General features: G+C 37.3%; 2 protein-coding genes and 1 pseudogene across 3 annotated transcripts in view; 1 reads left to right on the forward strand and 2 right to left on the reverse strand.

Annotated features, from left to right (window-relative positions):
- Positions 1 to 3,567: 3,567 nt before the first annotated feature.
- LOC120179083 lies at positions 3,568 to 7,088 on the reverse strand. The gene is made up of 6 exons (XM_039184791.1): positions 6,562 to 7,088; positions 6,189 to 6,412; positions 5,917 to 6,093; positions 5,394 to 5,549; positions 4,702 to 4,978; positions 3,568 to 4,110 (listed from the first exon to the last, which is right to left on the reverse strand). Exons 1-6 carry the CDS (start codon positions 6,962 to 6,964, stop codon positions 3,878 to 3,880), a joined length of 1,470 nt encoding a protein of 489 aa, XP_039040722.1. The 5' UTR covers positions 6,965 to 7,088; the 3' UTR covers positions 3,568 to 3,877.
- Positions 7,089 to 7,600: 512 nt separating this feature from the next.
- LOC120179100 (CCR4-NOT transcription complex subunit 11-like) overlaps positions 7,601 to 27,578 on the forward strand; it is a 29,799-nt gene continuing 9,821 nt past the window's right edge. Inside the window, exons 1-12 of one of the 2 annotated variants that reach the window (XR_005521579.1) lie at positions 7,601 to 7,857; positions 8,897 to 9,007; positions 9,641 to 9,718; positions 10,248 to 10,301; positions 10,652 to 10,803; positions 10,906 to 11,053; positions 11,131 to 11,268; positions 20,782 to 20,853; positions 20,934 to 21,007; positions 21,109 to 21,250; positions 21,704 to 21,782; positions 21,912 to 22,100. Coding sequence is in view for 1 of the 2 variants with exons in the window: in XM_039184808.1 (XP_039040739.1) it covers positions 7,696 to 7,857; positions 8,897 to 9,007; positions 9,641 to 9,718; positions 10,248 to 10,301; positions 10,652 to 10,803; positions 10,906 to 11,053; positions 11,131 to 11,268; positions 20,782 to 20,853; positions 20,934 to 21,007; positions 21,109 to 21,250; positions 21,704 to 21,782; positions 21,912 to 22,009 (1,308 nt within the window). In the remaining variant the exon portion in view is untranslated. Of the gene's footprint in view, positions 7,858 to 8,896; positions 9,008 to 9,640; positions 9,719 to 10,247; positions 10,302 to 10,651; positions 10,804 to 10,905; positions 11,054 to 11,130; positions 11,269 to 20,781; positions 20,854 to 20,933; positions 21,008 to 21,108; positions 21,251 to 21,703; positions 21,783 to 21,911; positions 22,112 to 27,578 lie in introns of those variants that run through there. The other variant, XM_039184808.1, reaches the window with a different exon arrangement.
- Positions 22,416 to 27,517, reverse strand: LOC120179087 (annotated as a pseudogene).

Consider the following 27,578-nt stretch of genomic DNA (forward strand, 5'->3'; position numbering starts at 1 on the left):
AAACAAATATTGTGCGAGCAAGCCGGGAAAAGAGACATTAACGAATTAAAAAAGATCGATTCTGCTTTAAGATCACTCTTGAGTCCAAAAATGAGCAAATCTGAGAACGTCATCAATGTTGAGATGCAAAGTCAGCGGAGTTGACTGCTGCTTCAGATGTGTACGATCAAAACTAGGGTCTATATTCTCAACATACTCAAGCCTTAGAAAATTATGTCAACATCAATCTTGTACATAAATGAAATGCACATATAATCAAATGAATAAAATTTTGATACTACAATAATCTCCAAGCATTTATTTGCATTTCCACCCACTTTCAATATCATTCACACTGTTGGTTTAGATCAGATCAGATCATAAACATGTTGCATTATAAAAAATTGTTTTAGCTGTATTTCAGTTGGAACATTTGAAACATTAATAAATGTTCCATCTTCTTCCCATCTTTAAACAAATGCAGACAAGTACACCTTTCCTGCTATACATTATATTATACAAGTCCAGCATGCGGATCTTGCCTCCCTTTTGCAGAACAAATTCAACAATAACACTATAACCTGGAGACAAGTTGAAAGGAATTGTCTATTAATATAAAGGGGTGAACAGAAACGAGAAAATGGCCATTACCTGTATACTGTCTTAGCACCATTGTGTGTGTTATTATTGTATTGGTATCATGTTATTGAAGACAAGGGTATTTTGATGTGGAGAGGAGACAAAAGACGAACATTTTCGTGATAATTTTGTACATCCAAATCAAGTCCATGTTATTTGTAGTTGATATTTAAACAGGATGAGATTCCTCTTGTCTCCCCCACAGCCTGTGACTTATACATATTCAGCAGATGGTAATGGGAAGACAACAAATAGCTAGACTGAGTTGCAACACAATTGAAAGGCCTTCTTTCTTCTCTAAGAAAAAGAAAAAGAAATGGCTTCCTCTACTTTGAATGTCCAACCTTCTTTCCATGCTCGCTCAAACAGTTTGCCTTCAAGGCAACATCCCATCACTTCACAAATAGAAGAAAATCTACTCTGATTGAGGGCGTCTCAGTCGGCCACTACATCATCATCAATAGGACATCAACTCAACTATCTTCAAGATTTGTACGACTCTGTTGATATGTTGCTTCAGTTGTCTCTCTCTCAACAAGCTCTAGCTCAAGAGCAGAAAAGGAAATGGGTTGAACAACTTTTGGATGGATCTCTCATGCTCCTTGATGTATGCGGAACCGCTAAAGATGCCATGTCGCAAACCAAGGAATGTACACAAGAACTTCAATCTATTTTGCTTCGAAGACGAGGAGTCGAAGGGCTTGCTAATGAGGTTAGGAAATACTTAAGCTCTAGGAAGGCAGTAAGAAAGGCAATCTACAAGGCCTTAAAGAACTTGACACGAATGGAAAATAAACTTAGCAGTTATTCCTTCAACAAAGACAGTGAGTGCGGAGCCATGATTAACACCTTCAAAACTATTAGAATCAGCAACTGCCAGCGTGCAAGAATCCTTTGTTGTTCTTCATCTCAGGGCCAGAAACAGATTCGAAATCGAGCCGATGGTCATTAGTTTCAAAGATAAAGCACCAGAAAAGAGTAATGTGCGAAGAAGAAGAACCAAAAACAAATGAAATTGCAAACGCTGAAGCTATGTTGCGATCCTTGATTAAATCTGGAAACATGAAACATGTTGAGAATGTGCAGAATGACCTACAAAACTCAGAGATGTGCATCCAGTATCTCGATGATGGTCTTGAAAGCTTGTTTAGGAGGTTGATCAAAGCTAGAGTCACCGCTCTTGTTGTAAAAACGGGCTAATTAACTCAGGAAATCAACAAGCAGTAAAGCAAATAAAGAACACAAGATTTAATGAGGTTCGGCAATGTGCCTACGTCCTCGGGAACGATGAGCGTCTATTCTCTTTATTATTCGTAATAATCCAAAATTAGGTTACAATTACAATATATAAGAGTAACCTCAGTATAATTATAAAAATATCCCGTACTGTACCATGGGGCCTTGCCCCCGCACCCCAACCCACTTAATCGTAGCCCACAAACAATAACTAAACTTCCCCAATGGACAGATGTTGATCGCTACGTTCACTCTAGCATCTGTCCTCCAACTGGTATATGAGCCATACCTAACGGTTCTCAACATCCTCAACTGTTGAAATCTTATGCATTCTCTAATTGTACATAAAAGTATAAGTTAAACGTATACAATTGTTAAACAAAAAAGAATATAGTCTTCTTTCAACAAATTGTCTCTTTTTTTAGCTTTCAAGAATGGCTATCTATGCATCTTAAGCCAATTTTCTTTTTTACTTCTAGCTTTCACATTATTACTAACACTACAGATTTACAGTTAGTTTTACCTTGAGGTCGTGGGATCGAGTCCCACGGAGGGCATTTCATAATTCGGAGGTCTCTTACGGAAGCTGCTCTCAACCTGGTGTTGGGGGTAGCCTACTATCTTACCTCCCCTTACCCCATACATATGGGAAAAAGGGACAACCAACCAACCTGCATTGATCATTAAACTCCAGCCAGTTCATATAAGTTGGCAAAAATATGTCGAAGTTGACCTCATATATCTTGCCTGCCTCCAGCTTGACAAGAAATTCAGGACATTATTAAAAAACTCAACCATGTTAATTGCATACACGAGTTCAGTCAGGTACATGCTATTGAAAATGATTAAACAATAATTACATTATAAAATTAGCCCCCGTGTGTAGAAGCAATTTTAAAACCAGTCGTGCGTAGTCCATTGTATAGTATAAGTATTATCTCAGGAATCAAGATATATTATGAGTTCACTAAATTATGAGTTCACTAATTAAAAGAATCATGTTATGAGTTGTAGAGCTTGTTCGGGGGAGGCATTTCTTGAATCATGCTGAGATGGCTGTTGAGATTTATTAGAAGATAACATCTAGTATAGTGTTCGCACAATAAAATAAACGTTAAAATTTTACATGGAACAACAAGAAAGTGGCAGAAGATAGCAGCCATTGGAAGGAAAAGTATTGATCCAGCAAGGACCAATAAAAATAGAGCTGCTGCAAATCATTGCAATAGATCATCTGCAGTCGACAAAGGCTGCTTTGTTACTCAATTTTTTTTTTCTTTGATTGTCTGGGGTAATTATATGTTCAGAATTTTCTTAGTCTATTGACAACACACACTCTACAAATGTAACTGCTGCTCAGACCTGAATCATTAACGGAGAACAACATTTCCTTTTTACCACTGTTGTCATTCTGTGAGTTCATCATATACTCGTTTAAATCAATTATATGCAGATAAACAGTAACTTGTTTGTGATTCTAAGTCAATTGGTTTTGAATCTTGTAAATAACTGTCATTCAAAAACTTCTCTTTCCAAGTGTAAATTATGCAAATGTGTCGTAGTGTGTATTAGCAAATGAGTCTTCTTTATAAAGTGATTCTGATCAAATCTTGTAGAATTCCTGTAAGCAAGTGTGGGGAATAACTTGTGAATATGATCAGTTGAGAGAAGAAAATTCCAATTGTTATCAAGAAACTACAACACTAGAGTACATGAAGGTAAGAACAAATGTAAGCTTTACTTTATCCGTCTTACAATCAGACCTCTACGTACACAGATACAAAATTTCAGTATATAGCAATTTCTTCTAACCAAAAGAATAATGAATCTTTTCGGAGTAAAATAATAAACAAATTGAAGACACAAACGAGGAATAGATAAGGAGGTAGGCTCAGATGGCTGAAGACACCTACAAAACATGCAAGGAGATAATAAAGCAATCAAAAGTTGAAATACAGCCTATTTTCCCCCAGCATCTGTTAAGTGATAATCAAGAAGTTGAAGCGGTACTGGAACAATAAGATTAATTTGTCAAAGGCTTAGCCTTGCGTATATGGCCCATGCTATTAACAAGATCTTTGCGTGTGCAGACCGGGAACATATTGATGTTCTTTAGTACTTTCAACCGCCAAAGAACATATGGAAAGCTTAATTGATCCCTTGAAGTGAATCGAACCACCTCATTAAACCAGAGGCACATGAACATATTAGTCAAAGGTGTATGCTTCCTCACAATGACAGAGGCTTCATTGAGAGCTACACAAAACGATCAAAGAGCAAATCAAAATTTTGCACCAAAACTACGTTAACAGGTAAATTCCAGTTATCTCAAAGATCCAAGCAATTTGCCCCCTTCTTTCAGCAATTTCCCCCCCCCCCCCACTGCATATGAATCAAATCAAATGGTCCGGTGGACTCTTTTCAATTACTGGCTTCTGACATTTTAGAGGTCTTATCATATGGAAATGGTTGACATGAAATGCAAGACCCAAATTTATTAAACACTGGTCATGAGCAGGGTTAATAGGTCAAGGCAATAAAATCTTTTAAACAGATGACAACAAACGGTTTTTCACTGCCTTCTAGGTCTTGCATAACATATTTGCATCCTCAACACCAGGAGCAACTTAAGTCAGACAAAGTAAACCTTTTCACTGCCTTCTAGGTCTTGCATAACATATTTGCATCCTCAACACCAGGAGCAGCTTAAGTCAGACAAAGTAAACCAGATATCAGGCAAGAAATGATGTAAAATGTACTGCTTATGGTGGATCATCATTCCCATTGGCCTTTAATATAGTAAAGCTTACTTCTTTAATATCCACAAAAGAAAAGACAGAAGAATACCTTTCTTCCCATTAAATCTCTTGTCCTCGGGAAGTCCATCCTTGTGATACTGAGTCACTTGAACCTCAACTTCTTCTGGTGTAGCTTTGTGTTTTCGGATGACAGCCTTTGCCTCGTCATAGACACTACTACGAGCTCCATGCTCCGAAATTGCAAGAACTGAATTCCTACGCCAAAGAAGAGCTTCCACTACACCTAGAGGATCCCTCCTGAATTGGGATTTCGAGTCTACCCAAATAGAGTACTTTGCATGAGGAAAGAGTCGATGCGGCAACATCTGTTAGCCCCAAACACATTAAATCATTCTTCAGGAAGACTATTAGCATATATATTGAGAGACATATGCATAAGCATCAAAGCTAGTAAGGAAGAAAATGTCATTAATCAACATATTACATGATTATACGTTCTATAAGACCATCATGAAACTTCGACGTCAAAATCAATTTTGAAGTACTGACTTAATAATGGATAGATCTAAAGTTGCCTACAAATGATAAAAGATGAGCAATGCAAATGCAAGAAAAGACACTGTGGGAGAATATGAAGAAGAGTTTAAACAAGCCAAGAAATGCAGAAAAAGTTGATAGCAAGCAGTAGCAACATGAAAGACAATGTTCATTGTTCAGAAATCAAAAAGTGAATATCATCAACAATTTTGCAGGTTCATCTATACATTGTAACCGCCATACCTTAGGAATTTTACCATTCAATCTCTGGTCTACAAAAGGCAGATTCCGTACAATCACAATACGCCATTTTCCAATCAGTCCATCCTCACCAATCTTATTGCCCTGTGATTCCTGCGCTGCAAGTGTAATTTCATCCCAAAATGCAACATAGCAAACCTGAAACAACAAAATGAGAATTCCAATAAATAAGGGGGAAAACAAAATGAGAATTCCAATAAATAAGGGAGAATTCCAATCAGTCCATCCTCACCAATATTATTGCCCTGTGATTCTTGTGTTTGCCCAGTTTTTTAGGTTCTGGTCACTGCTGCAGGTCGTTTTATGTTTTTAAGTTTTATGTCAAGCTGTCTATGACTAGGAATTGGTTGTATGTTATGTTTCAGGGTAATAAAATTCAGAGGTGCTCTTGTCCTCCTTCCTATGTCCTTCATGTTACTGATATAACATGAAGGATATGAAGGGGGTTTAAATGAGGCCTAACTTCTATAAAAAAAAAAAAAGCTTTCGCATCATATATAATCACCTTTTTAAGAGATGCCTCTGACATTCCTATAGGCTGATAAAGATCATCTCCACCTCCAAAAGCACAAGTAGAAACCACAATTTTGCAAGTTTGCATATAGCTATTGTCACTATCTGATATTTCAAAGCCACCAATTTGACTAAAAAAACCACAATGTAGAACAACAGTTTCACTAACCTAGACAAACAAATTCCACGCATAAGCATAATCCACAATACCAGAAAAAATGTAACAATAAAAATTCATCGTTGCCTTTTATTAAGGTTCAAAACCTTAAAACTTCTCTCTCTCTCATCAAAGGTTTGGTTTCCGGTGAACAAATTAAACCGACCGCCATTTGTACGCTGCCAAGAGAAAGTAGAGTTCCACCCACCATAAGACGTTTCACGGTCTGAGATATACCCCAATTTTTTGACAGGAATAGCACTAGTAGATTCTTCATCGTCCGGAATATCCAGATGCTCAAGGTCCTCGGCTGGTAAGAGCTTCAAGCAAGCTGGTAGATTGCACAAACACTGTCATTTATTCATGTATTTCTAATTATTTCCTATTTGACAATAGTTTTGGCCAATAGTTATAAGAATTTCCTAGCTTCTATTTCCCCAAAGATTGTGAAAAGAGAGATTCATGTGATACACTACTTACGTTCTCTAACACCACCGACAACGTGAGTGATTGGATCGAGCCGGTTCAAATTGCTGCTGGATTTGTTCCTTTGAGTCGGTTCCTTCAGTTTAGTAAGTTGTAATTTCCCCATCAAATTGGGTTTTTTCACTTCATTGACTTCCGAGTCGGCAACCAATCTGGGTTTTCTACCAATGCTAGTTACCTCGAAAATGAACAGCACCGCGGCCGGAAGGAATATGAGGAGCATCCAGTATTTGACGAACAAACGGATGAGACGCTGATTCAACTCGTTCCTGGGTCGGTGATGACCGTGTTTCTTGCGTTTCCTCCAGGCTCGGACTCGCTTTCGGCCGAGCTCATCGGATTCATCATCTGAGACCAAGATTGAGATACTGTTGTTGTTGAAACTTGACGGTGTCATTTGGTATGAATGGTGGAATATAAATGGAAACTTGCTTTGTATGGTACGGACTGGAAATTGGAAAATTTGGGGGTTTGGGTTACCACTTAAGGGAGTGGAACACTGGGTGGGATGCTGGAAGTGGAACACTATTTTCAATTCCGATCCATTTTGGGGAAAATTTGAATGTATGAATTTATATTTAAACAATTATTTAATGTTTTTTAAAGTGAAAATTAAAATTAACCAAAGACTGTATCATCCGGTACAATTGTATTACAATTCACCATTGGTTATTTTATCGGTATTATAGAGTCGTCAAATTTTATTCGTTCATGAGCATCGACTGCAATTTAGTTGACTAAATTTTTAATGGTTGATCATTAAAACGAAATTAAAAATATAATATTATGTATAATTTTTAAAAGAATAGTTAAATTATTAAATCGGAATCACATAAATAAACAGATGATTAAATATATAATTTATCTAATAAAATAATATCATTTCGAAGCAGTACTGGATACTGAGCCCAAAACGTAGAAGGCTGTGGTATGGCCTGTCAAAGCCGACTGAGTCCTATTAGTCCTCGGTTCTTATTTGAAGGGTTTTTATTCATAGCTAATTAAATATAAAAATTATAAATAGGAGCATATCTGAACTCGTTGGATTCTCATCAATAGGAACCCACTCAGGAAAGGATTCTTTACTCTTTTTGCTAAATACCGCTAGAAAATTTCAGGGGAAAAAAAATGGGGAATAAGATGCTGAATTTCGAAGAACAGTGTTACATAGTGAACTTGTTGAAATCGTCATCTGATCAAAAATCAATCGAAGAAACAGTCACTGAATTCTTCAGCAATTCCAAGCTCCGTCATTTCAATGTCTGCTATTCTCTTTCTTTTTTATTGCAGGTCAGGCTTCTCCTCCTCGTTTTTATTTTTTCCCCTAACGTTTTGATTTCTCTCACTATCTCGTACGCTTTAGGGTTTTCAGATTTGAATTTCACTTCCCTCGTACGCTTCATTACGACTTTTAGGGTTCGTTTGTGAATTTTGTTCTAGCTGTTGTTTAGCTTTTTTTAATATGTTTTAAGTTTTATTTGTCATTTAAAATGGAAAAGCTTCCGAACTATTGTAAATTTTGTATGCATAGTTGTATTGGTTTTGGGTTGGAATTCAGGAATATAGTGTTAGATTACGGTACTAGAGAATCTGAACTTGAAAATTGGATTAATGAAGCAAGAGTCATATGGTTATCAGATAGAATGCTTATTGTCCTTGGTAATCCTTATTACCAGTTTAGATCTGTGTTAGAATGCTCTTGCCCTGGCAATCTTTATAACATGTTTAGATCCATGGCTCCATGTAGTCGAGTTTGTTTTGCTTATTGGCAAGTGAATTTTACTCCGGCTAACTGGTTCAATAATTGTGATCAATCATTTCCTTTTTCCATCCTAAGATTTAGGAGTGATTCAAAGAGAAAATAATTTAGGAGGGATTCATGGGTGCCAAATTCTTGAAAGTAGCCCTTTCATTACTCTAGTTTGTAGTAGTATTTTTCTTACCATTAGAAACACCTTGGAATCTTCCAGTCTAATCTAAGTGTTGGGTTTTGGCACCTAGTGATGGTAACTTTTTGAAAAAGTGAATGCAGATAGAACTCCAGAAGTCTTCCATCAGTTGTCCTTCTGTTTTATCGAACCATTGATTGTTTTCAGTAAGCTAGGTTGTCTTTTTAAGCATAAATGATGGGTTATTACTATTATCATCTTGTGTTACCTCCTGTTGGAGGTACATGCTCCCTTTTTAGCACGTGGTTCTTTCACAATACAAGGCTATATCCTAGATTACATTTTCATATTTGATCAAGAATTATTATATCTCTTCAAAAGGTGGTGATGTCCTAAAAATATGTTCGGATCGGTTACTGACTAAGCTTGAATTATCTCAGGACAAAGTGATGCTCTCTTCTACAGAACGATTGGTTGCATTTGTTATTCTTCATCGAAGCTATTCCTCTCAGAAGTCTGCTGCAAACCCATTTATTTCCTTTCTTGTAAATGTAAGACAGTTTTCTTTTTCCTTTTCATGTTTCATGTTAGTATACTCAGCAAATGTTTTTCTCTTTATATGTTTTTATGTGCTGAGTTTACCATGTACGTCCTTATATATAGCTTATTTGGGTTACAAAAGCCATATGCTTCTATGTGTATATGGAGGCAAACATGCTAGTCTGATTTAGAGCTAGTTTTGTCAATGCTAACTTTTCTATTTGATTGTGCTTTCTTTTGAAGGACTGAAACTTTGGGCCTTTGCATGCTCTGCTATTCTATCATAGTAATGCATATTTGATAGCCAAAGAAGTCTCCTTCTTTGCTAATGTGGAATAATAGGTTAATTTTCTTCTAAAAAATCCTTAACTTGTGTCACCGGTATTGTTCTAATAATTTAAGGCACCACAGTCTCACATTGTGTTGTTTACAACCTCGTGAGAACTAAAAGAAAGAAGAATGTACAAAATTACTAGTTTCATCCTTTCATTGTCAATGATATTTGACCGTCTTCTCTCCATTCGATCACATTTTATTTTCACCTAATGCTTATATGACTTCAGCAATCATGTAGTACTGTTTTTGTTTTTTTAATATAATCTTGTTTTATTTATTTTTTTGTCTGTGTCCTGTGGATATTACAGGCTGCATGTGATGATGGGGCTGAAAAATATGAGAGGGCATTTATTCTCCAATTGCTAAACTCCAACAGTAGTAAAGAGGTTTCTCTCTCTCTCTCTCTCTCTCTCTCTCTCCCTCTCCCTGTTCCATTTGTAAGAAGCTGGGAAATCAGTTGCATTCTCATGGACTCATATTCATGTGTGAAAAGTTTTGATCAACAACTAAGAATAGGAGATTTTAACTTTTTTAGGGATCTACTTGCAAAAACCTTTCTATATATATTTAAGTGCATATAAGGGGAGAATGGAATTAATCAAAGGGAAAGTCACTTTGGACTTACTGTCTTTGCTTTTTATTTTTCTTCATTTTGACACTTTGTGAGGCATGGTTATGCCAAACATGTCATAATTTTACTTCTAATAAATTCATGTGTTTGTCATAATGTGTTAGTTTGTACAGTCTTTTGGATGAATATTTATTTGATTTGGTTAGAAGTTTACTGTGTGATTGTTGGTCCCTTTGGTTTTCCGTTGAGTTGGATGGATGCTTTTTAATGTCTAGTTGATTATAGTTACTTCGTTATTCCCATACTTGAGAGAGATTACATTGTTGTCAAATTTTGTCTTGCAGTTTCTTGAACAGTCTGCATCGGATTACATCAAGAATTTTGATCCTTCATCCCAAGTAAGTTTGCCTTGTAATTACAACCTTTTCTGATGAAAAAAAATACCAATGCTGAGTTCCTGTTGAGGTTAAGTTTTAATTCATGTACCATTTGGATGTAGACTTTCTCTATGTAATAATGTTTTAGATTAAAGAACCCTGGTTGATATTTTCTTATTTTCTTGTTGACTAGGGGGTGGGGAAGGGTAATTTCAATTGAATTTGTTGGAAAACGATTTTCCGTCCATCTCCTCTTGTTTTCCTTTTCCTCCCTTTTTTATTTTTTGAAATAATAATAAATTACTTTCTACCTTGAGTTTCAGTTTTTTCCTCTCACCTTATAGACCCTCTTTTTATCTGTTTTATATTAGAATTTTCCACAAAGAGAGCAGTTACAGAAACAATATTTCGAGAAAGTCCATCCAAAACCATACAGTTGCCTATTACAGAACATTGCAGTTAAAAATCTGTTGGCAGATCCTGATGTTCCTTGTGGTTGTGATGCAATTGCAAATTCAGCAGGGTATGTGTCTTGGGATTTTTTGTTGTTGCTTTTTTTGTTTGAAAAAATCTTGTTCTGTATATGATGATCCATTATTGTTTCATGTATTATTTTTCTCATTAGATTGGATTTACAATCTGGGGCCAAATCTAAACTTGTATCTGGGGACAGAGATGAAGCCTTAAGTGGATTGGTAGCAAATTTGTCTTTGGAAGGGTTACGTCCTTGTTGGATCAGGCCTGTTCCACCTAGGTTCCCAGTGGATGAGGAGGTACAATCATTTTTTTCAGGGGCTGTTATTTAATTGGTTAATTGAGTTCCCCCTTTTTACCATCAACGGCTTTTCAGCTAGTGTGGCTCAACCCTGATAATAATCATGAGCTTCAATGGGATCAAGGGATGTGTGCTGATACTAGCAGAGGAGCAGCATTGAGAGACTTAATTGCAAAAGCTTTGAAAGGAGCACTTGCACCTAACCAACAAGAGGTTTCATACCCTTAAACACAATATTTACATATCTAATAATCATTATTTTGATCTAGTATGTGATTCACCTGCTTTTATTTTCATGGAGTGATTAGTTCGTTGGGACTGCTGTTGATAAATATCAGTTAATTTGAATGACCATGATACATTTGGTATCACAATAAAAGCTACATTCTAAAAATGCTTAAGTTGTGTTCTAATGAGCTAATATTCAAAGAATTCATTTCCGAAGCTTAACAGCCTTAACACCTCTGAACTTATATAACAGTAGGGCAACAAATGTTGGGATTGTTGGTCTGATCAAGATCATTATAAGAACAGGAGCACAACCTAACTCTTAGTAAGATGTTTGTTGTAGGATTTAATCTTGATTCAGTTCAGTTAAAGCCATCTTCTTGCAAATGTGGTCCCACTAAGATAGTTTAGTGGCAGAATAGATTACATCTTTTGGTGGCTAATTGGGCACATAATTATCTGGCTAGAATGTGCCGATTCCATTTGCATGTCATCATTCTGTTAGCCTTGTGGTTCTTATCTAAATGTATGATTTTAATTGCTCTGAATGGTGATGTTAAGCTTGATACAATTACAAATTGGATTGGCATGGTTGTCATTGGTGGCAGGGGAAACAAATGAAAAGTTGAGAGAAGTGAGAAAGAGTATGACTGAACATTAATGGCCAAACCTTTTTGATTAATTTTCAAATTAAATCATAGTTAATTATGACTGATCTGGTCTAACCTTGCCCTATCATAGGTAATTAACATCTTTACCACAATTGCAGCACCTTTTTGTTCTTCAGAGCTTATGACTTTATGTGGGGCTGAGCCAAAATATAAAGAAAAGCTGATACAGATTCATTAACAAAAAAAAAAATACATGTTCACTGATTCTTAAAAAAAAAGTTGAATGAAACCAGTGTCAAGCCTACTTGATTGCACATGTATCAGTGTGTTCTATTTCATTACCAATCTGCATTGTTTAAACCAGATTGGGCTATAAAGGGAAGATTGATCTTAGAAAGTGACTGTAAATCTGTTGTAGACTGGATTCTGCTGCCTAATTCTGTTCCTAGTTTCTTCAGTTCACTTGTTGAGGATATTGTGTCCTTAGTTCAAGAGAGGGCGGTTATTATTCGATGGATTCCTAGGGGATATAATTGGGAAGCAGATAAATTAGCTAAGGATGGGATTGGTTGATTGTAAGGGTATTTTTATAGGGTGTTTTAAGATTATAGTTTTATTCTGATGCCCTAAATGTATTGGTGTAATTTATTGTAATAGTTTCTCTATTCAATAAACTAAGGCACTCTTTTCCTCCTTCCGCTAGTTACTCTTTCCTAGAGTTAACTAAGAGGGAGGTTTTTAATGAGGCCTATTATTCCTATAAAAAAAAATAAGATGATCTGTAATTGAATAATTATAAATGTTTTATGTGACATTGAATATATGGGCCAAGATAATAGATCCTTATATTGTTAAACTATTTACAACCATATAATGAACCATCCTGTTACTGAAACTGAGTTGATAAAAATCTGGTTGAGCACTATAGTTTGAGCTTGATTGTTGGATCTGGCTCTTTGAGATTTGTATCTTAAGTAAATGCTGATAATTCAGTACATAAATCCATAGTGTACATCTTCTATATTTTTTTTTATAGGAAATGAAGGCCTCGTTAAAAACCTCCTTCATGATTAAAGGAACTTGTAGAAAAGCTCCTTAATCAGCGGAAGGAGGAAAAGAGTGCCTTAAGATTTCATTAACCATAAGAAACATAAGATACAACCAGAATCGCCTCCCCCAACATAAACAAACAACCCAAAACAGCCAGATAAAAACCCTATACAACAACACTAAAACAGCGAAATCCATCTAAGCTATAACAACAGTCACAAAAATGACTGACCAGACTTAACACCTGACCTGAACTAAGCCCAAAAACCAACACATAAACAAAACAACTAAAGCAGAAGACGAATATCACAGCTGAACCAAACCATAAAATCCAAAATCAAAAACAAAAAGCTCTGAACTTCCACACGAAGAGTACAAGAATCTTCTTCCGCCTTACTGCCTCTTCCGCCTAACTGCCTCTTCTAGCTCGACTTGTCGACAGAGACCATCCGAACCTCCAACTTTAGAGCCTTCAAGATCAGAAAAAACTTCCTCTCGAAGCACCTTCCTCTGAGAATTCTTGCTTTGTCTTTAACGAGGCTTCCTTTGGTGGCCGAGAATTTTACTTGAAAATTTCGGAGAGAACTAAATATAGCATTTCTCTCCTCCAAAGCTCTTTGTTTCTGACGCCCATCCACTTTCTCAGATTTCGATAGCCCCATCCCCTGACCAGCAAGCCCATCTCATGTAAATCTGTTAAGGCCCCATATCTAACTGTTGAAGATGGTGATTGATAATGATTTACATTCACTGTGAGAGGTATGTATGTTGTGATACTTAGAACTGTTCTAGAAATAGCTGGTTTATATTAGTGTTGGTGATTTGGTTTTGTTTGGGTTCTATAGTTGGTTTATTGAATCATTTTGAACAATAGAGTTGGTATTCTATGAAGTGATTTTAAATAGTAAACAAAGACAATTGAGTTATTGTCGCAAAAGAACGTAAAATCTCAACCCCTACCAGATATCAGAGAGGTCAGGAGATCAAAAACCTAAAGTTTATATAGAACAATTTAATTGTTAGAAATGGAGAGAGAGAGAGAAAAGGAGAGAGAGAAGGAGAGAAAGAAAAGCTGAAAGGAAAGGTAGATTCCGATGAAGTCTGGAAAGCTTTTGTGGACAATCTCAGCAGAAGAGTATCGCGTCGTGCGTTAAGGGATATTTTTCTGTCTCAGGGACCCGTGGAGAGAGTTTTCATCCCTAAAGTTACTAGAAACCCTAAAAACAGTTTATCCACTTTTGCTTTTGTGCAGTTTGGGAGCGAAGATGGTTTGAAAAAGGCTATAGATCGTTTTAATGGTATTGTTATAGATGGGAGGAAGATTTCTGTTGGAGTCGCTAGATTCAAGGAGGCCCGTCAGAGATCGGTGGAGAAGATCAGTCCTTGGAAGTTGGGTCCTAACCACTTCCCAGCTGAATCCTCAAAGCCAAAATTGGTAGATGCTGCTAGTAGGAGTTTTAGGGATGATAGATCTTATAAAGAAGCCTTGTTGGTTAACAGAGTTATGGTTAATAGGGAGACTTCTTTCGAAGGTTTGCACAGGGAGAAACCAAAGAAAAACATTTTGGAGATGTACATTCCGACCGAGAGTTCTAGCTGGGTCAAAAGATCATTGACGGGGATTATTAAATATTCTTTTGATTTGGAGTTAGTTCAGAAGTCTTTTCTTAAAGTTGGTTATGATATCCAGATTGCAAGTTGGGGTCATGTCTGGAATTCCTGTGTTATCATCTTTAATTCTCACGAAGAAATGTTGGAAGCTTGGTCGTTGAAGAGATCCGAAATTGGTTTCTGGTTTGATAGATTGGCTCCTCTTTTGAATGAAGTAGGAGTCCCTTTGGCGTTCTGCCAGGTTGAGCTTCTTGGAGTTCCATTCTTTTGTTGGAATGAACCTTTTTTAGAAAGTTTAGCAGGGAGGTTGGGGTCTTTCGTAGAAATCCATAAGTCTACTAAGAACAAGGAGGACCTCACGTTGGCCAAAATTCTTGTTAGAGTTGCTAGTCCCTTTGATGTTCCTTCTGTTATTTCAATTGGTTCGTATGGCAGATCTTTCAAAGTGAGTATCAGACTTGGTTCGGCGCTGGATTCTTCTAATCCTTTCTTCAAATTTTCTTCGGCGGTGTGGGATACAGTTGGTGTTTTGCCTGGGGAGGAAGATGGTCGTCGCTCCTTTCCGGCACTCGTTGATTTTCGGGATTCGTCAGAAGATTCTAGGCTGGAAACACGTTCTTGTTTGAATAAAGTATTTCCTAGTGGTGGGCTAGAAGATAGTGGGGGACATGGTTCCTCGAGTAAGTCAAACAAAGACTTTTCTAAGTGTGGGTCGTCAGCTTTAGCGGCTGATCATTCTTTCATAAGTGGGGATCACATGGGGTTGGGGTTGAGGGTGTTAGCTGATTCGGATGCATTAGCCCATTCGGATGAGAATTGGGATTATCCTCAGCCATTGGAGGGTGGTTTTCCTGTAGGACTGGCTCATTTTCTTAAATGGGTAGGGGATGGGGAAAATAATTCAAGTGGCAGATTTATTTCCCTGCCCAATGATAATTTTATCCACCTTTCGAATTGTTTCGAGAAGGCTATAGATCAGCAGCAGAAGGTGTTTACAGCTGAAGGTTTATCAAAGTCAACTGATGAAGATGTTGCTCTTGTTCGGAAGTCTTCCTTCCGCCCAACGATTCAGGATGGTTGTAAGGATGTTGTGCAGAATTCCCAGTTTAATCCAAATGAGGATAGCGCGTCTTCTTCGACCCCTACTCCTCTTTCTCGGATTATTAAGTCCAAAAATCGAAGAATGTTTATTTTTTCTTCTTGTCATTCAGGTAGTTTGTGCTCTGGGAGCCGTTAAGTCGGTTAGTTTTTTTGACAGAACTTATAGGAGGGACTTCAGAAGTGCAGTCAGGGGCTCTATGCAACAAGATGAGTTTATTTTTCCGCATATGAATAATCCTATTAAGTTTTCCTCCAATAAGGAAAAGGATCCTTCTTCAGCTGGAGGTGTTTCAAACGATTCTGTGGATAGGAAGACTGAAGGATGTTCTGCAATAGATGTCCGCACTAGTGCCAATCCTGGTATGTTGATCAAAAGAGCAAAAAGAATTTTGACAAGGGAAGCACTAGATCTCGTGAGCATCGATACAGTCTATTCTCCAGTTTTTTCTGTTTTTTTGGAAGAAGCTCTAGCAACTTGGGAAGTTAGTAAGCTTCTGGGGATATCTTTCAAGGAAGGTAAAGAAGCTTTCTTACTTAGAGTCATGAGTCTAGAGGAAGAGTTGAATGGGGTCATTCAAGGTGAGTTTGGAGGTGGAGATTCGATTGTTCGGGGTCTGTTTAGGGGTTTATCTTTCTATCCTCAATGATAAAACCTAAATTTACCATTTGTTCTTGGAATATAAGGGGTTTGGGTAGGAAACAAAAACAGAGGGCTGTTCAAAATTTATGTTCTAAAATAAATCCTACCTTTTTATGGTTGCAAGAAACTAAGTCTGAGAAGATCCATAGGTCTTTTTTTAGAAGGAATGGTTTAAATAAGCTTAAAGGTGTTATAGAATCAGCTTCAATCGGTGCCTCAGGTGGTTTATTGTGTTGTTGGGATGATGATATCTTCGAACTGGTTAACCAGCATGTAAGCAGGAGGTTTATAGCCATTACGGGTAAATTAAGAGCTAACAATTTCAACTGTGGCTTCATCAATGTATATGGTCCATCAGTGGAGGAGGAAAAGACAAGTTTTTTTGAAGAACCAAGTCTTTTCTTAAATGATCAGAATTGTCCTGTTTGTGTAGGAGGAGATTTCAACGCTTACTTGTATGAAGAGGAAAAGATTGGCAGAGGACAGAATAGAAACTCTATGGATATTTTCAGTCATTTTATTCTGCAAACGGGTCTCATTGATTTACCGTTGTCGGGAGACAATTTTACTTAGACTAATAAACAAGACAATCCCACTTTCGTTAGACTGGATCGCTTTCTTGTTGATAGTCTGTTTTTGGATGCTTTCCCTGACTTAGTTCAATCTATTCTCCCAAGGTCTGTGTCTGATCACAACCCTATCACTTTTGAGAATAGAGGTGTGGAATGGGGCAAAAAACCATTTAGATTGTTCAATTACTTAATGGATGAGGAAGGTTTTGAGAATTTGATTGAATCTTCTGTTCAAAACAGTAAGAACAATCAAAGCAATGTGGGTGTTTTTAATATTCTAAAAAATGCTAAATGTGATATCAAGAATTGGGCTGGGAAGAGAGATCAGTATCCAAGAGCTTCGATCTCAGAATTAGAAGAGAAAATTCACAAGTTAGAGGTGGTTCAACAGCATCAGCAGGGTAATTTTGGCAGAGGCCTATTAGCAGATTTGAATTCTTCCAGAGTTGAATTGTGGAGATTATATAAGGTTCAAGAGCAGATTGGTTTCCAGTACTCTTGAGCAAGATGGATTAACGATGGGGACCGTAATTCTAGATATTTCCATATTTGTGCTTCAGTTAGAAAGAAACTGAATGTAATGAATTCTCTAAACGTTGGGGGAAATTTTATTCAGGACTCGAAGGCAATAAAGGCAGAAGTTAGGAAATTTTTCTTCAACATTTATAATGTCCGTTCCACCATGGAAATTGATGACTTCAATCTGATTTTTAACAGAATTTCTCTTGAACAGAGCCAATGTTTAGAGGATATTTTTACGGAAGAAGAGATTTGGGAATCCTTGAAATCTTGTGACAGCAATAAAGCCCCCGGACCGGATGGCTTCAATTTGAGTTTTTTCAAGAGGTTTTGGCATGTTCTCAAGGAAGATATTCTGATTTTCTTTCGCAACTTCTATTTGGGGAAAGAATGGGAACATGGCGTGAATCATACATTTATCACTCTGATTCCAAAATGTTTATCAAGGAGGCTTAGGAGTTGCATTTCAGACATTATCAGCCCTTCTCAATTTGCTTTTATTCCTGGTCGACAAATTTTGGACTGCTCTTTTATTGCTAATGAGGGAATTGACTACTGGAGGAAGAATGGCTTAAAGGGTTGCGTATTCAAAGTGGACTTTTCCAAAGCCTATGACACAATAGACTGGCCTATTTTATTCAAAGTTATGGGGAAAATGGGCTTCGGTTCTAGATGGATTGGCTGGATTTCTAAATGTGTCACAACAGCTTCATTATCAGTTTTGGTTAATGGGACTCCTACGGAAGAAATCCCAATGGAAAAAGGTATTCGTCAAGGCTGCTCATTGTCTCCCTTATTATTTAATATAGTAGGGGAACTCCTGAATCTTATGATCTTAAAGGCTGTTTCAGAGGGTTTATTTACGGGTATGGTAATAAGCAGGGAGGCGGGGATTTTCAATTTGTCTCATCTTCAATTTGCTGACGACCTAATTATTTTCTGCGGTGCTTCTAAGCAGCAGGTGTTGAATGTGAGACGGGTCCTTCGAGTTTTTGAATTGATGTCTGGTCTTAAGTTGAACTTAAAGAAGTCTAAACTGTTTGGGGTTAATTTGAGTGAAGAGGAAGTTAGTGAATGGGCTTTGGCTGTTGGATGTTCAAAAGGTAGCTTTTCATCGGATTATTTAGGACTTCCCCTTGGAGCACAAAGGAATTCTCCTCTACTTTGGGATTCAGTAGTTAACAGTTTTAAAAATAAGTTAGCAGGCTGGAAGGCAAACTCTCTTTCCATAGCAGGGAGGTTGGTGTTAATTAAATCAGTTTTATGCTCGCTCCCTTCTTATTATTTGTCTTTGTTTAAGGTTCCGGTTTCGGTCTCCAAGATTCTTAATTCAATTATGTCCAACTTTTTATGGAGAGGAGGTAATGGAAACTTCAAATTTCATTGGGTGGGCTGGCCTACTGTCTGCAAACCGAAATTCCAGGGTGGACTGGGAGTTCCGAACATCGAAATGGTTAATAGAGCTCTTCTAGGGAAATGGTCTTGGAGGTATGCAAACGAAAGGAATTCGGATTGGAGGAAACTTATTTGTACTAAATACAATATAGACCCTTCTTTATTGTTATTTGACAGTAAGGTTAAGTCAAATTCTTCTTGGATATGGAGATCTTTGGTGAACAACCATTTCAGAAATGACCCTTTTGGCAGCAAATTCAGACGTAATTTCAAATTTCAGGTTGGTGATGGGAGCATCATTCGATTTTGGCAAGATGTTTGGGCATTGGATCATCCTTTAATGTTCATTTTCCCAAGACTGTTCTCAATCTCTTTAAATAAGGTTGGTAAATTATCTGAGTTTGGAGAATTTAATTCTTATGGATGGCTTTGGGACATACAATTGAGGAGGGAATTGAACGATTGGGAAATTGACCAGTGGTCTAATTTAATGTCAATCATTTCAGATTTTTCCCATTCAGTAGATTCTCTTGATGGGTTGGTTTGGAGGGGCACAGGGGATGGGTTTTTTCAGTTAAATCATGTGTTAGTCTATGTTATCCAGGGACCTCAAGTTCGGGAGAGGTTAGTTTCTAGAAAAATATTATTTGGAGGGGTTTGCTGCCTCCAAAAGTGGAGATTTTTGTTTGGCAAGTCATTCTTCAGAAGTTGGCAGTCAAGTCAGTTTTGATTAAAAGAGGTATGAAGGGTATAGATGATGTGTTGTGTCCTCTATGCAAACAAAGTGATGAGACCCCCTCTCATTTATTTTTTTCTTGTTCGGTGGCTTGGACTATATGGAATAAATTTATGTGGCTCTGGGATATTCAATCAGTCTTTCATGTTGATGCAAAAAATTTTCTCCTAGCATGGGCTGATTTGAAAATTAACTCTCTCATATGGTCTTTCATTCCGGGGGTTGTCTTATGGACCATCTGGAAATTCAGGAACTATGTTGTGTTTGAAGGAGGGAAGGTTGATCAGGCTGAACTTTTCTTCCTTGCTAGGTTCAGGCTAGCTTCTTGGTACTTAGCAAAATACAAACACGTTTCAATCTCTAAGGACTTGTTGATTTCTAATCCGACTTTAGGGGACTCGTTTTTTCCTCCCTCTAAGTCGGTCTTAATGGTGATTAATTGGTCCCCTCCTCCAAAGGGTTTTATCAAGTTGAATGTTGATGCGGCTACTACTGCCGACTGGATGAGAAGTGGGTTAGGCGGCGTTTTGAAAGATGACTCGGGGGCTATCATAGGGTCTTATAAGGAGTCAGCAAGATCTGGACCTCCTTCTTTGATGGAACTCAGAGCTATCCTTAAGGGCTTATTTTTCCTTGACTCTTTTCGATACAGGATCAAGGATCGCCTTATAATTGAGAGTGACTGCAGAGTGGCCGTCGACTGGGTCAAGGACCCAGTTTCTTGTCCTGTCGTTTATGCTCACGTTGTTAAGGATATTATTGGGAAACTTAGAGATTATGAAGGTGTTATTAGATGGGTTAATAGGGCAGCTAATCTAGAGGCTGATACTCTAGCCAAAGCTGGTATTGGTTGATTTGTTTTGTTGTTTTAAGGGCTGTTTGGTTAGTTTTGCCGACCTTCTTTAAGGAGTTTAGGGTATTGTATTCCTATGTTTTCTTCTATTAATGAAATTCAAGGTACTCTGATCCTCTTTTTGATGTTTAAGGAACTCTTTCCGAGTTTCCGTTAATCATGAAGGGGGTCTCTAATGAGTTCTACTATTCCTATAAAAAAAAAAGAGTTATTGTCTTTGGATGTAGATGTGTGTCAAAATATGGTTATTTGCTAGAGTGGCAGCTTGTTTAACACAGTTCGTCTTATTTATGGGGAAATGCCATTGTATAAATACATATTGCTAATTTCTGAACCCTAGTTGCATTTTTATTTGGAAAACTTATGATTTGTAGTTGGAAACAGACTAATATATTCCTTTTTCTGTTCAGCAAGTCGTGTTGGAGCTGACTAATGACCCCAAGCTTGTCTACCACTGTGGATTGACTCCAAGGAAGTTACCTGTATGTTATTTAAGAATATTACAGTTTGGCTTGCAACCATAACGTAATGCTGTTTTAACATTCAACCTGCTTAATTTCAGGAATTGGTGGAAAACAATCCACTTATCGCTGTTGAGGTTCTGACGAGGTTAATTAATTCTCCTGAAATCTCCGAGTATGTATTTGGTGAACATGTCAAGTTTGCGTTTAATGTACCACAATCAACATTCTCTTTCTAACATGTAAAGTTTCTTTTTTCTGCAAATGAGCATCCAGGTATTTTACAGTTCTTGTTAACATGGACATGAGTCTACACTCCATGGAAGTTGTGAACAGGCTCACAACTGCAGTTGAACTTCCTAAGGAATTTGTACGTATGTACATAACTAATTGCATATCATCCTGCGAGAACATAAAGGTACCTCCCGTATATATATTATTTTCTTGTGATCTTTGTTGTTATTGTTCTTTTCCCCAACTGGTGTTTGGATACGCTTGACATGCTTTTTGATTGAAGATGAAAAAATTCATCTTGGCATCTGTGTCCTGCACTTGTGTTGAGCTGTGGTCTTGTGGAATTGATAAGATTGGTGACCATGAAATAGACACGTATGTATTATTACTTAACGAAACCATATGCTTTTTTGAGCTGAAGAAAAATCAGCTCCTGTGACGTAAACAGACATGGTCTGTCTCAAAATTTGGCATGCAATTCATTGTCCTAAGTCTGTATTTGTCTGATTTGTTTGCATTTGACCTTACCAATGCTGTTTTAGTCGGAAAGGTTATAACTTGGGTGCAATTTCATTCTTCGGTCTCCTTTTGGACAAGGCTTAGTGCATCACCTTGTTACCATATTCCCTAATTTCAGGATAAGTACATGCAGAACAGACTTGTGCGACTTGTATGTGTTTTCTTACAGAGTTTAATCAGAAACAGAATAATTGATGGTAAGAATAAAGTTTCATCCGAGTCTATGATGTTTATCTTAATTACCAACCATGCCATATAAGAATGAATTTCGAAATGTCGGCGGACATGATAATCTGTTTATTTGTACTTATTTTTGGCAATTGCAGTTAAGGATCTGTTTATCGAAGTTCAAGCCTTCTGCATCGAGTTTTCAAGGATTCGAGAAGCGGCAGGTTTGTTCAGGCTTTTGAAAACTTTAGAATAGAATTCTTGGTTTTGAACTCTCCATGACAATAACCAATCCTTAAGAGTTGTAGATAATAACTTTGTGGTGTTTTAAGAGGAAATAATGTAAGGTGGCAATGACAATTGTGAGGGATGCTTAAACTGTACCCTCTTTAAATTACCTTTTGCTTTACTATTATTATATTTATTATTATTATTTTGATGACTATTAGTTTAGCTATCTTAATTATTTTAAGCACTTCTGATGTCGTTATGAACTAGAACTACAAAATGAACTGTTATTCTCTCATGATCTCGATCATTTCTTTAGAAAAAAAGGAAAAAGAATATATTTCCTTGGAATCAAGTCCAATTGCTGCCACAAACAACTTTGCATTCACAGAAACTATAGGCAAAAAATAAACCAAACTGTTTACGTTCATCAAAATTTGGGTTTCTTTTCCAGCAAGGAGGCCAAACATCAACTTGGTAACATTAATCCACCAATATAAACTCATCGGAATCATCACTTCCAGTATCTGATGTGGGGGTACAATCCCCGAATATGCTCCGGCAGGAAGTCATGCCGTGTCAAAATCCCGAATACCGGAGAGGCCTCTGCATTTAGCACACAACTAAACAGTTAATACAAAGTTGCCTGTATAAAGATCACGCTCACACACAGATTAACAATGATTGAGCATGTGAAACTTACACCCCGACTCTTTGGTACAACGCACATGTGCCGAAGACCAAGTTTACAGAAGAGAGCTGCCGCTTTTGCCAGTGACTTGGTCTCAACAACTGCATACAGTGATGTATTCGCGATAGAGTGGAGATCAACATACCTATCCATTTCTTCCTCTTTAATGTCTCGATCCTCTAGTTTGAGTCCCTTTCCTGACCCTCCCTTAGCAAAGTCTAATTCAGCAATATTACGTGAAGTCTCGTTTTGTGCCAGTACCTTACCCCTTGAAAAAATCTTTCCCTTCAGCAAAACAAGCAGATGAGATCGTAGAACAAGCCCACACAACTCAGGAGCAGAAAAAGGTGGTTCATGTATCACAGGGAACCCATTGTGCCCTGTGCTTCTCAAAGCATGTACCATGTTTCCAACCTTCTCGACACTAGAAAAGGTAATCAAAGGGCTGGTAACAACATTCCGGGCAACTAAATGTTTCATGTAATGATCCGGATGGGCCTCCATGTACGGCAACCCTTTTAGTTTTACTGTTTGTTCGTAGACCCCCTGGTTGAACATGTCACCCATGGTTTTTGAGATAAGGAGCACCAACATGACTAGTGGAAGCACCAATAAATCATTAGTGAGCTCAAGAAGCATAACACAGGGAAGCTGTCATTATCATAGTGCCACCAAGAAAAGAAGCAGGCACCAAGGAGGGAAAAGAAACCATTATCAAGTTTAGATACTGGTTCAAATAGCCTACCAACGAGATGGCCGTAGCAACATCCGGCCAATATGACAGGGATGAAGAGCCCAGAGGGGACAGCTATGCCATAAGTGATTATGCCAAGGAAGTAAACAGCACCAAAGAAGATTAGAAGAGAAGAAATATGGAATTCTTTTGCAGTATTGGTACTCAATAGGTTGTGAATAGCGTCATCGTTTGTGTTTAGAAACAGAGAGGCCAGGTCATTGTAATGACCAGGTGGGCATTGGAAGCTCTTGTAGTTGCCAGATACATCAGTGTTGGGGCAACTTGTAGTTACATTGTCGGGGCAGGGGACGCACGTAGCTAACCATGGCAAACCGTAAGAACAGATCGATGTTTGCAGGGAGATCATAATAACAAGTACGATCTTGACAACAGCTCCTTTTCTACAGAAACAAGGGAACCACTAAGCTGTAGGATTTATCATCAGATGAAAAAAGGATAAAAACTGCCATCTGCAGAAGTCTTATCAGTGATAATTCACAAGATCATTGACGCGGTCGTGTTACTAACGATAGTACGATCTCTCACCTACATAAATGAAAATTCCAAGTTGAAAAGCAACCGAAAAATAATTCAAACACCATTTTGATCATCGCTATAGTTACACACTTTTCCGGTTTTGCACCTGCACATATGACCCATACCGGACTACCAAACATCAGCAAAATGATCACACTATCATGTTTTTTCACCTCATTTAATAGAAAGATGTGTTTCAAGACTTCCAATTGAACAAATTAAAAAAAAGGGTTACGGCCTCAATAGCATGGATAAGAATTTTTCTAGTAAATATGGCGGATTATTTGACAAGCCATGCATACAAATCTAGCAGCAATTAATAAAGTCTGCAGGTCAAAGCAAGGGAAAAGGGAAAATAAAGAAAAAAGGTGGGGACTGTAACACGAAAACCCGTTTTGTTGACGAATAAAAAGGGTGTGGGGTGGTGGGGAGGGTACCATGAAGCTGCCTCTTCAAGAGCAAAGAGGACACCACCAACCGGAGCACGAAAAGCAGCGCCCACACCAGCAGCAGCTCCACTAGTTATCAAGTCTCTCCGGTCGCGATAATTTTTGAAATATCGAAGCCATCTCCATGTCAAACCATATTTACGAGAACCTCCGTGCCCAATTAAAGAATCTATGCAAGAACCTGTGTGAACCATAGGCCCTTCTTTGCCAACAACAAATCCAGCAGCAACACCAAAAACTGAACCAAAAATCTGGCAGATATAAAATAAGACAATCAAAATGTACGTTTGCAACCGGAAAAACAGTTCCAATCATCAGACAATACATAAAAGCGGTAACACTAAGAAAAATAGGGTAAAGTGGTTTCAGAAGCACAAATAGATATCAGGCAAAAGAACCTTCTTTAATATTAATTGGTTAGCACTATGAAGGCCATTCACCTTTACAAAAAGAGTACTTGGAGCCAGTATTGAATTTGCATCCACAGCATTGAGGTATGCTTTCACTTCAGGAATACCGGAACCTGTTGCTGCCGGAGCAATAAAAGCACAAAGTGCTGCCGCTAATGCTGCAAGACGTAAATTACAGCCGGCATATGTTATAAAAGCCTTGTAATATCTGCAGTGAATCATTATCATGTCCGAGTTAACACATGGAACTGTCATTTAAATCCATTTAAAAGTACAAGACACACAAAAATAAGGATTCTATGCCCAGAGTGCACTTCGTGCCCTCGAAAAATTCGGCTAAGGCAACATGCCTTAAAATGTTCCAGGCAACAGAATAGCTGGCTTACCTGTGCTTCAGCATGAGCTCTGTGGTGAGCAGCAGCTTGAACCCAGCAATATTCTCAACTGCTATATTGTTAAAGATGCCAACTAAGCCAGTGCTTATGCCTATAATAAGTGCAAATGCCCACTTTAGCAGAACATACTGAAATACTTGAATCTTCTTCCTCAACCCCCAATCCTCGTTGACTAATTCATTCACTGGAATCCTGTTATACACACCAGATATATGAGCCGATGCCTCGGTTACCAAGACTATTGCTCTATACGACTTGGAAGCTAGGACATTTGTAACATGATTACAATTCCATTCTTCATCAAATCATTAGAAATTTAAATGAAGAAACGCAGGGGCTGCTTACTTGTAATCAAGGCTCTCGAGGGGGAAAATTTTGGCGCGGACGAGAGCGATCTGGGATGTGACGTTCACTCTCTTAATCAAAAGAGGTCTACTATAAGTACTCTCCCCAACTTCGCTTTCAATATCATCAGTCTCGACATCCGTAATACTGTGATTACTATTATACATAATAAATTCTGTTTTTCTTATCTATCTGCACAAAATGAGAAAACCAGAATCAGCAAAGCAAATCAGCCCTTTCTCTCAAATCCAACATAACTTACAATAATAAAAAGAAGAAGAGAAACAGAGATTTCTTCAGTGAATTCTGAGTTCAATTGTATCGTTGGTTCAGTATGTTGTTTGCAGAGAGATGATCTGCCAAAATTAAAGGGGGGGGGGGGGAAGAACAGGAGACCTTACATGACAAAAGAAGATTGAAAGACTTGTCTTCAGCAAAAACATTCACGCATAAGGTCAATAAATTAAATTATTAAATGCCAATTGCATGTACTATTTATATGGTAATGGTTTGGAGCACATGAACCTGGTTCTTACCTATAAACAAATTTTATATAATTTATTAAAGAAGAACTCCTAACATTTCGAGCCATAGGAATAGTCTGCATGCAGCATGCAGCATGCAGAAACAAAATATTACTAAAATGAGAATCACAAACAATACTTACGTTATGAGAATCATAAATGATAAATAAATTTTATATATTATTATTCATTGAATAATATCGATAATGTTAGACTCTTAGATGTTACAGGTTCGGATAAATTTATATTTTTATAAAAATTCATATCTTAATAGTGTTCTAAGCCCTATGAAGCATTGGAAAAACAATAACAAAGAACTGTAAGTGAGGACAAGTATTAATTATCTTCCTGCATATGTATATATATATATATATATATATATATATGGAGTTAATTGCATCATATGTCCTCAAATTATGACCCTTATTTTAAATTGGTCCCTAAATTTTTAAATGTTCTATTTTCATCCCTAAAATATAACTATCATTCTAAATTAATCCTCAAACCCTTGAACATTTCAATTTCATCCCCAAAATATGACCATTCTAAATTGGTCCCCAAACTTTTTGAACATTCCAATTTCATCCCCAAATATATATATTAATCACATCCCTTGTTAATAAAATCATTAGGCCAAGTTATATTCTTATATGTTTGAAAAACCCAAAATTTAATTAAATTATGATTGAAACTAATTACATATTTGGATGAAATCGGAGAAAAAATTAAAATATTCAAAAGTTTAAGGATCGATTTAAAATGAGAGTTATAGTTTGGGGACATGTGGTGCAATTAACTCATATATATATATATATATATAATACACAAATTAAATTAAATTAAATATGAAAAGGTTTTCAACAACATTTATGAAGTATAATTAAATTAAATATTTTAACTTTTTTACACCTTTTAATTTTCACCTTATTATAATATTTTTGTTGTGTATTCTAACTCTATAAATAATGATTTTATGAAGTTCGATTTTTTTTAAATAACGTCATTCATTAACTAAACATAGTATCAGTAGAAACAACCGCAACAATACAATCTGGCATTACAGATTGAAACTGTAAAGGTACAAATGAAATAGAAGAATGGTTGGTTAGAGCAGGAGCCGCTACATTAGCCTCCCTTGGAACAAATAAAAACAGTAATTGTTAGGATGAGAATAAAGGAGTTGTCAGGCTTCAACAAGATAAAATCCAAGGACAGATCCATCGGTTGTCAGATTTTCAACTACATTCAACAAATCACCTTTAATCACAACAGCTGATAGACCCATCTCCACTGCCGAACTGACACCATGAGAAATGGCCAGTGCTTCAACGATAGTAGATATTCGAGAATGCTAAATTGGGATAGTTCAACCAGCAACGACCCCACCGGCACTATCACGAAGAATAACTCCAATGGTTGAAGAAGCAGGGGGCCGAGGGCAGGCGCCATCGACGTTAATATTGAAAGTACCTTTCGGTGGTTTCGTCCAACGTTGAGGAAAAAGCCCGAC

The sequence above is a fragment of the Hibiscus syriacus genome, unplaced genomic scaffold, assembly GCF_006381635.1.
Source record: "Hibiscus syriacus cultivar Baekdansim isolate YM2019G1 unplaced genomic scaffold, ASM638163v2 tig00112400_pilon, whole genome shotgun sequence".
NCBI classification, from domain to species: domain Eukaryota; kingdom Viridiplantae; phylum Streptophyta; class Magnoliopsida; order Malvales; family Malvaceae; genus Hibiscus; species Hibiscus syriacus.

What these genes read in the sequence shown, in the direction of transcription:
- LOC120179083 (XM_039184791.1), bottom strand. Translation starts at nt 6,964, where the DNA reads ATGACACCGTCAAGTTTCAACAACAACAGTATCTCAATCTTGGTCTCA. An exon ending in TGTCGGTGGTGTTAGAGAAC is followed by an intron (nt 6,413 to 6,561) that starts GTAAGTAGTGTA and finishes GCAATCTACCAG; the next exon opens with CTTGCTTGAAGCTCTTACCA. An exon ending in TGAATGGTAAAATTCCTAAG is followed by an intron (nt 4,979 to 5,393) that starts GTATGGCGGTTA and finishes TGGGGCTAACAG; the next exon opens with ATGTTGCCGCATCGACTCTT.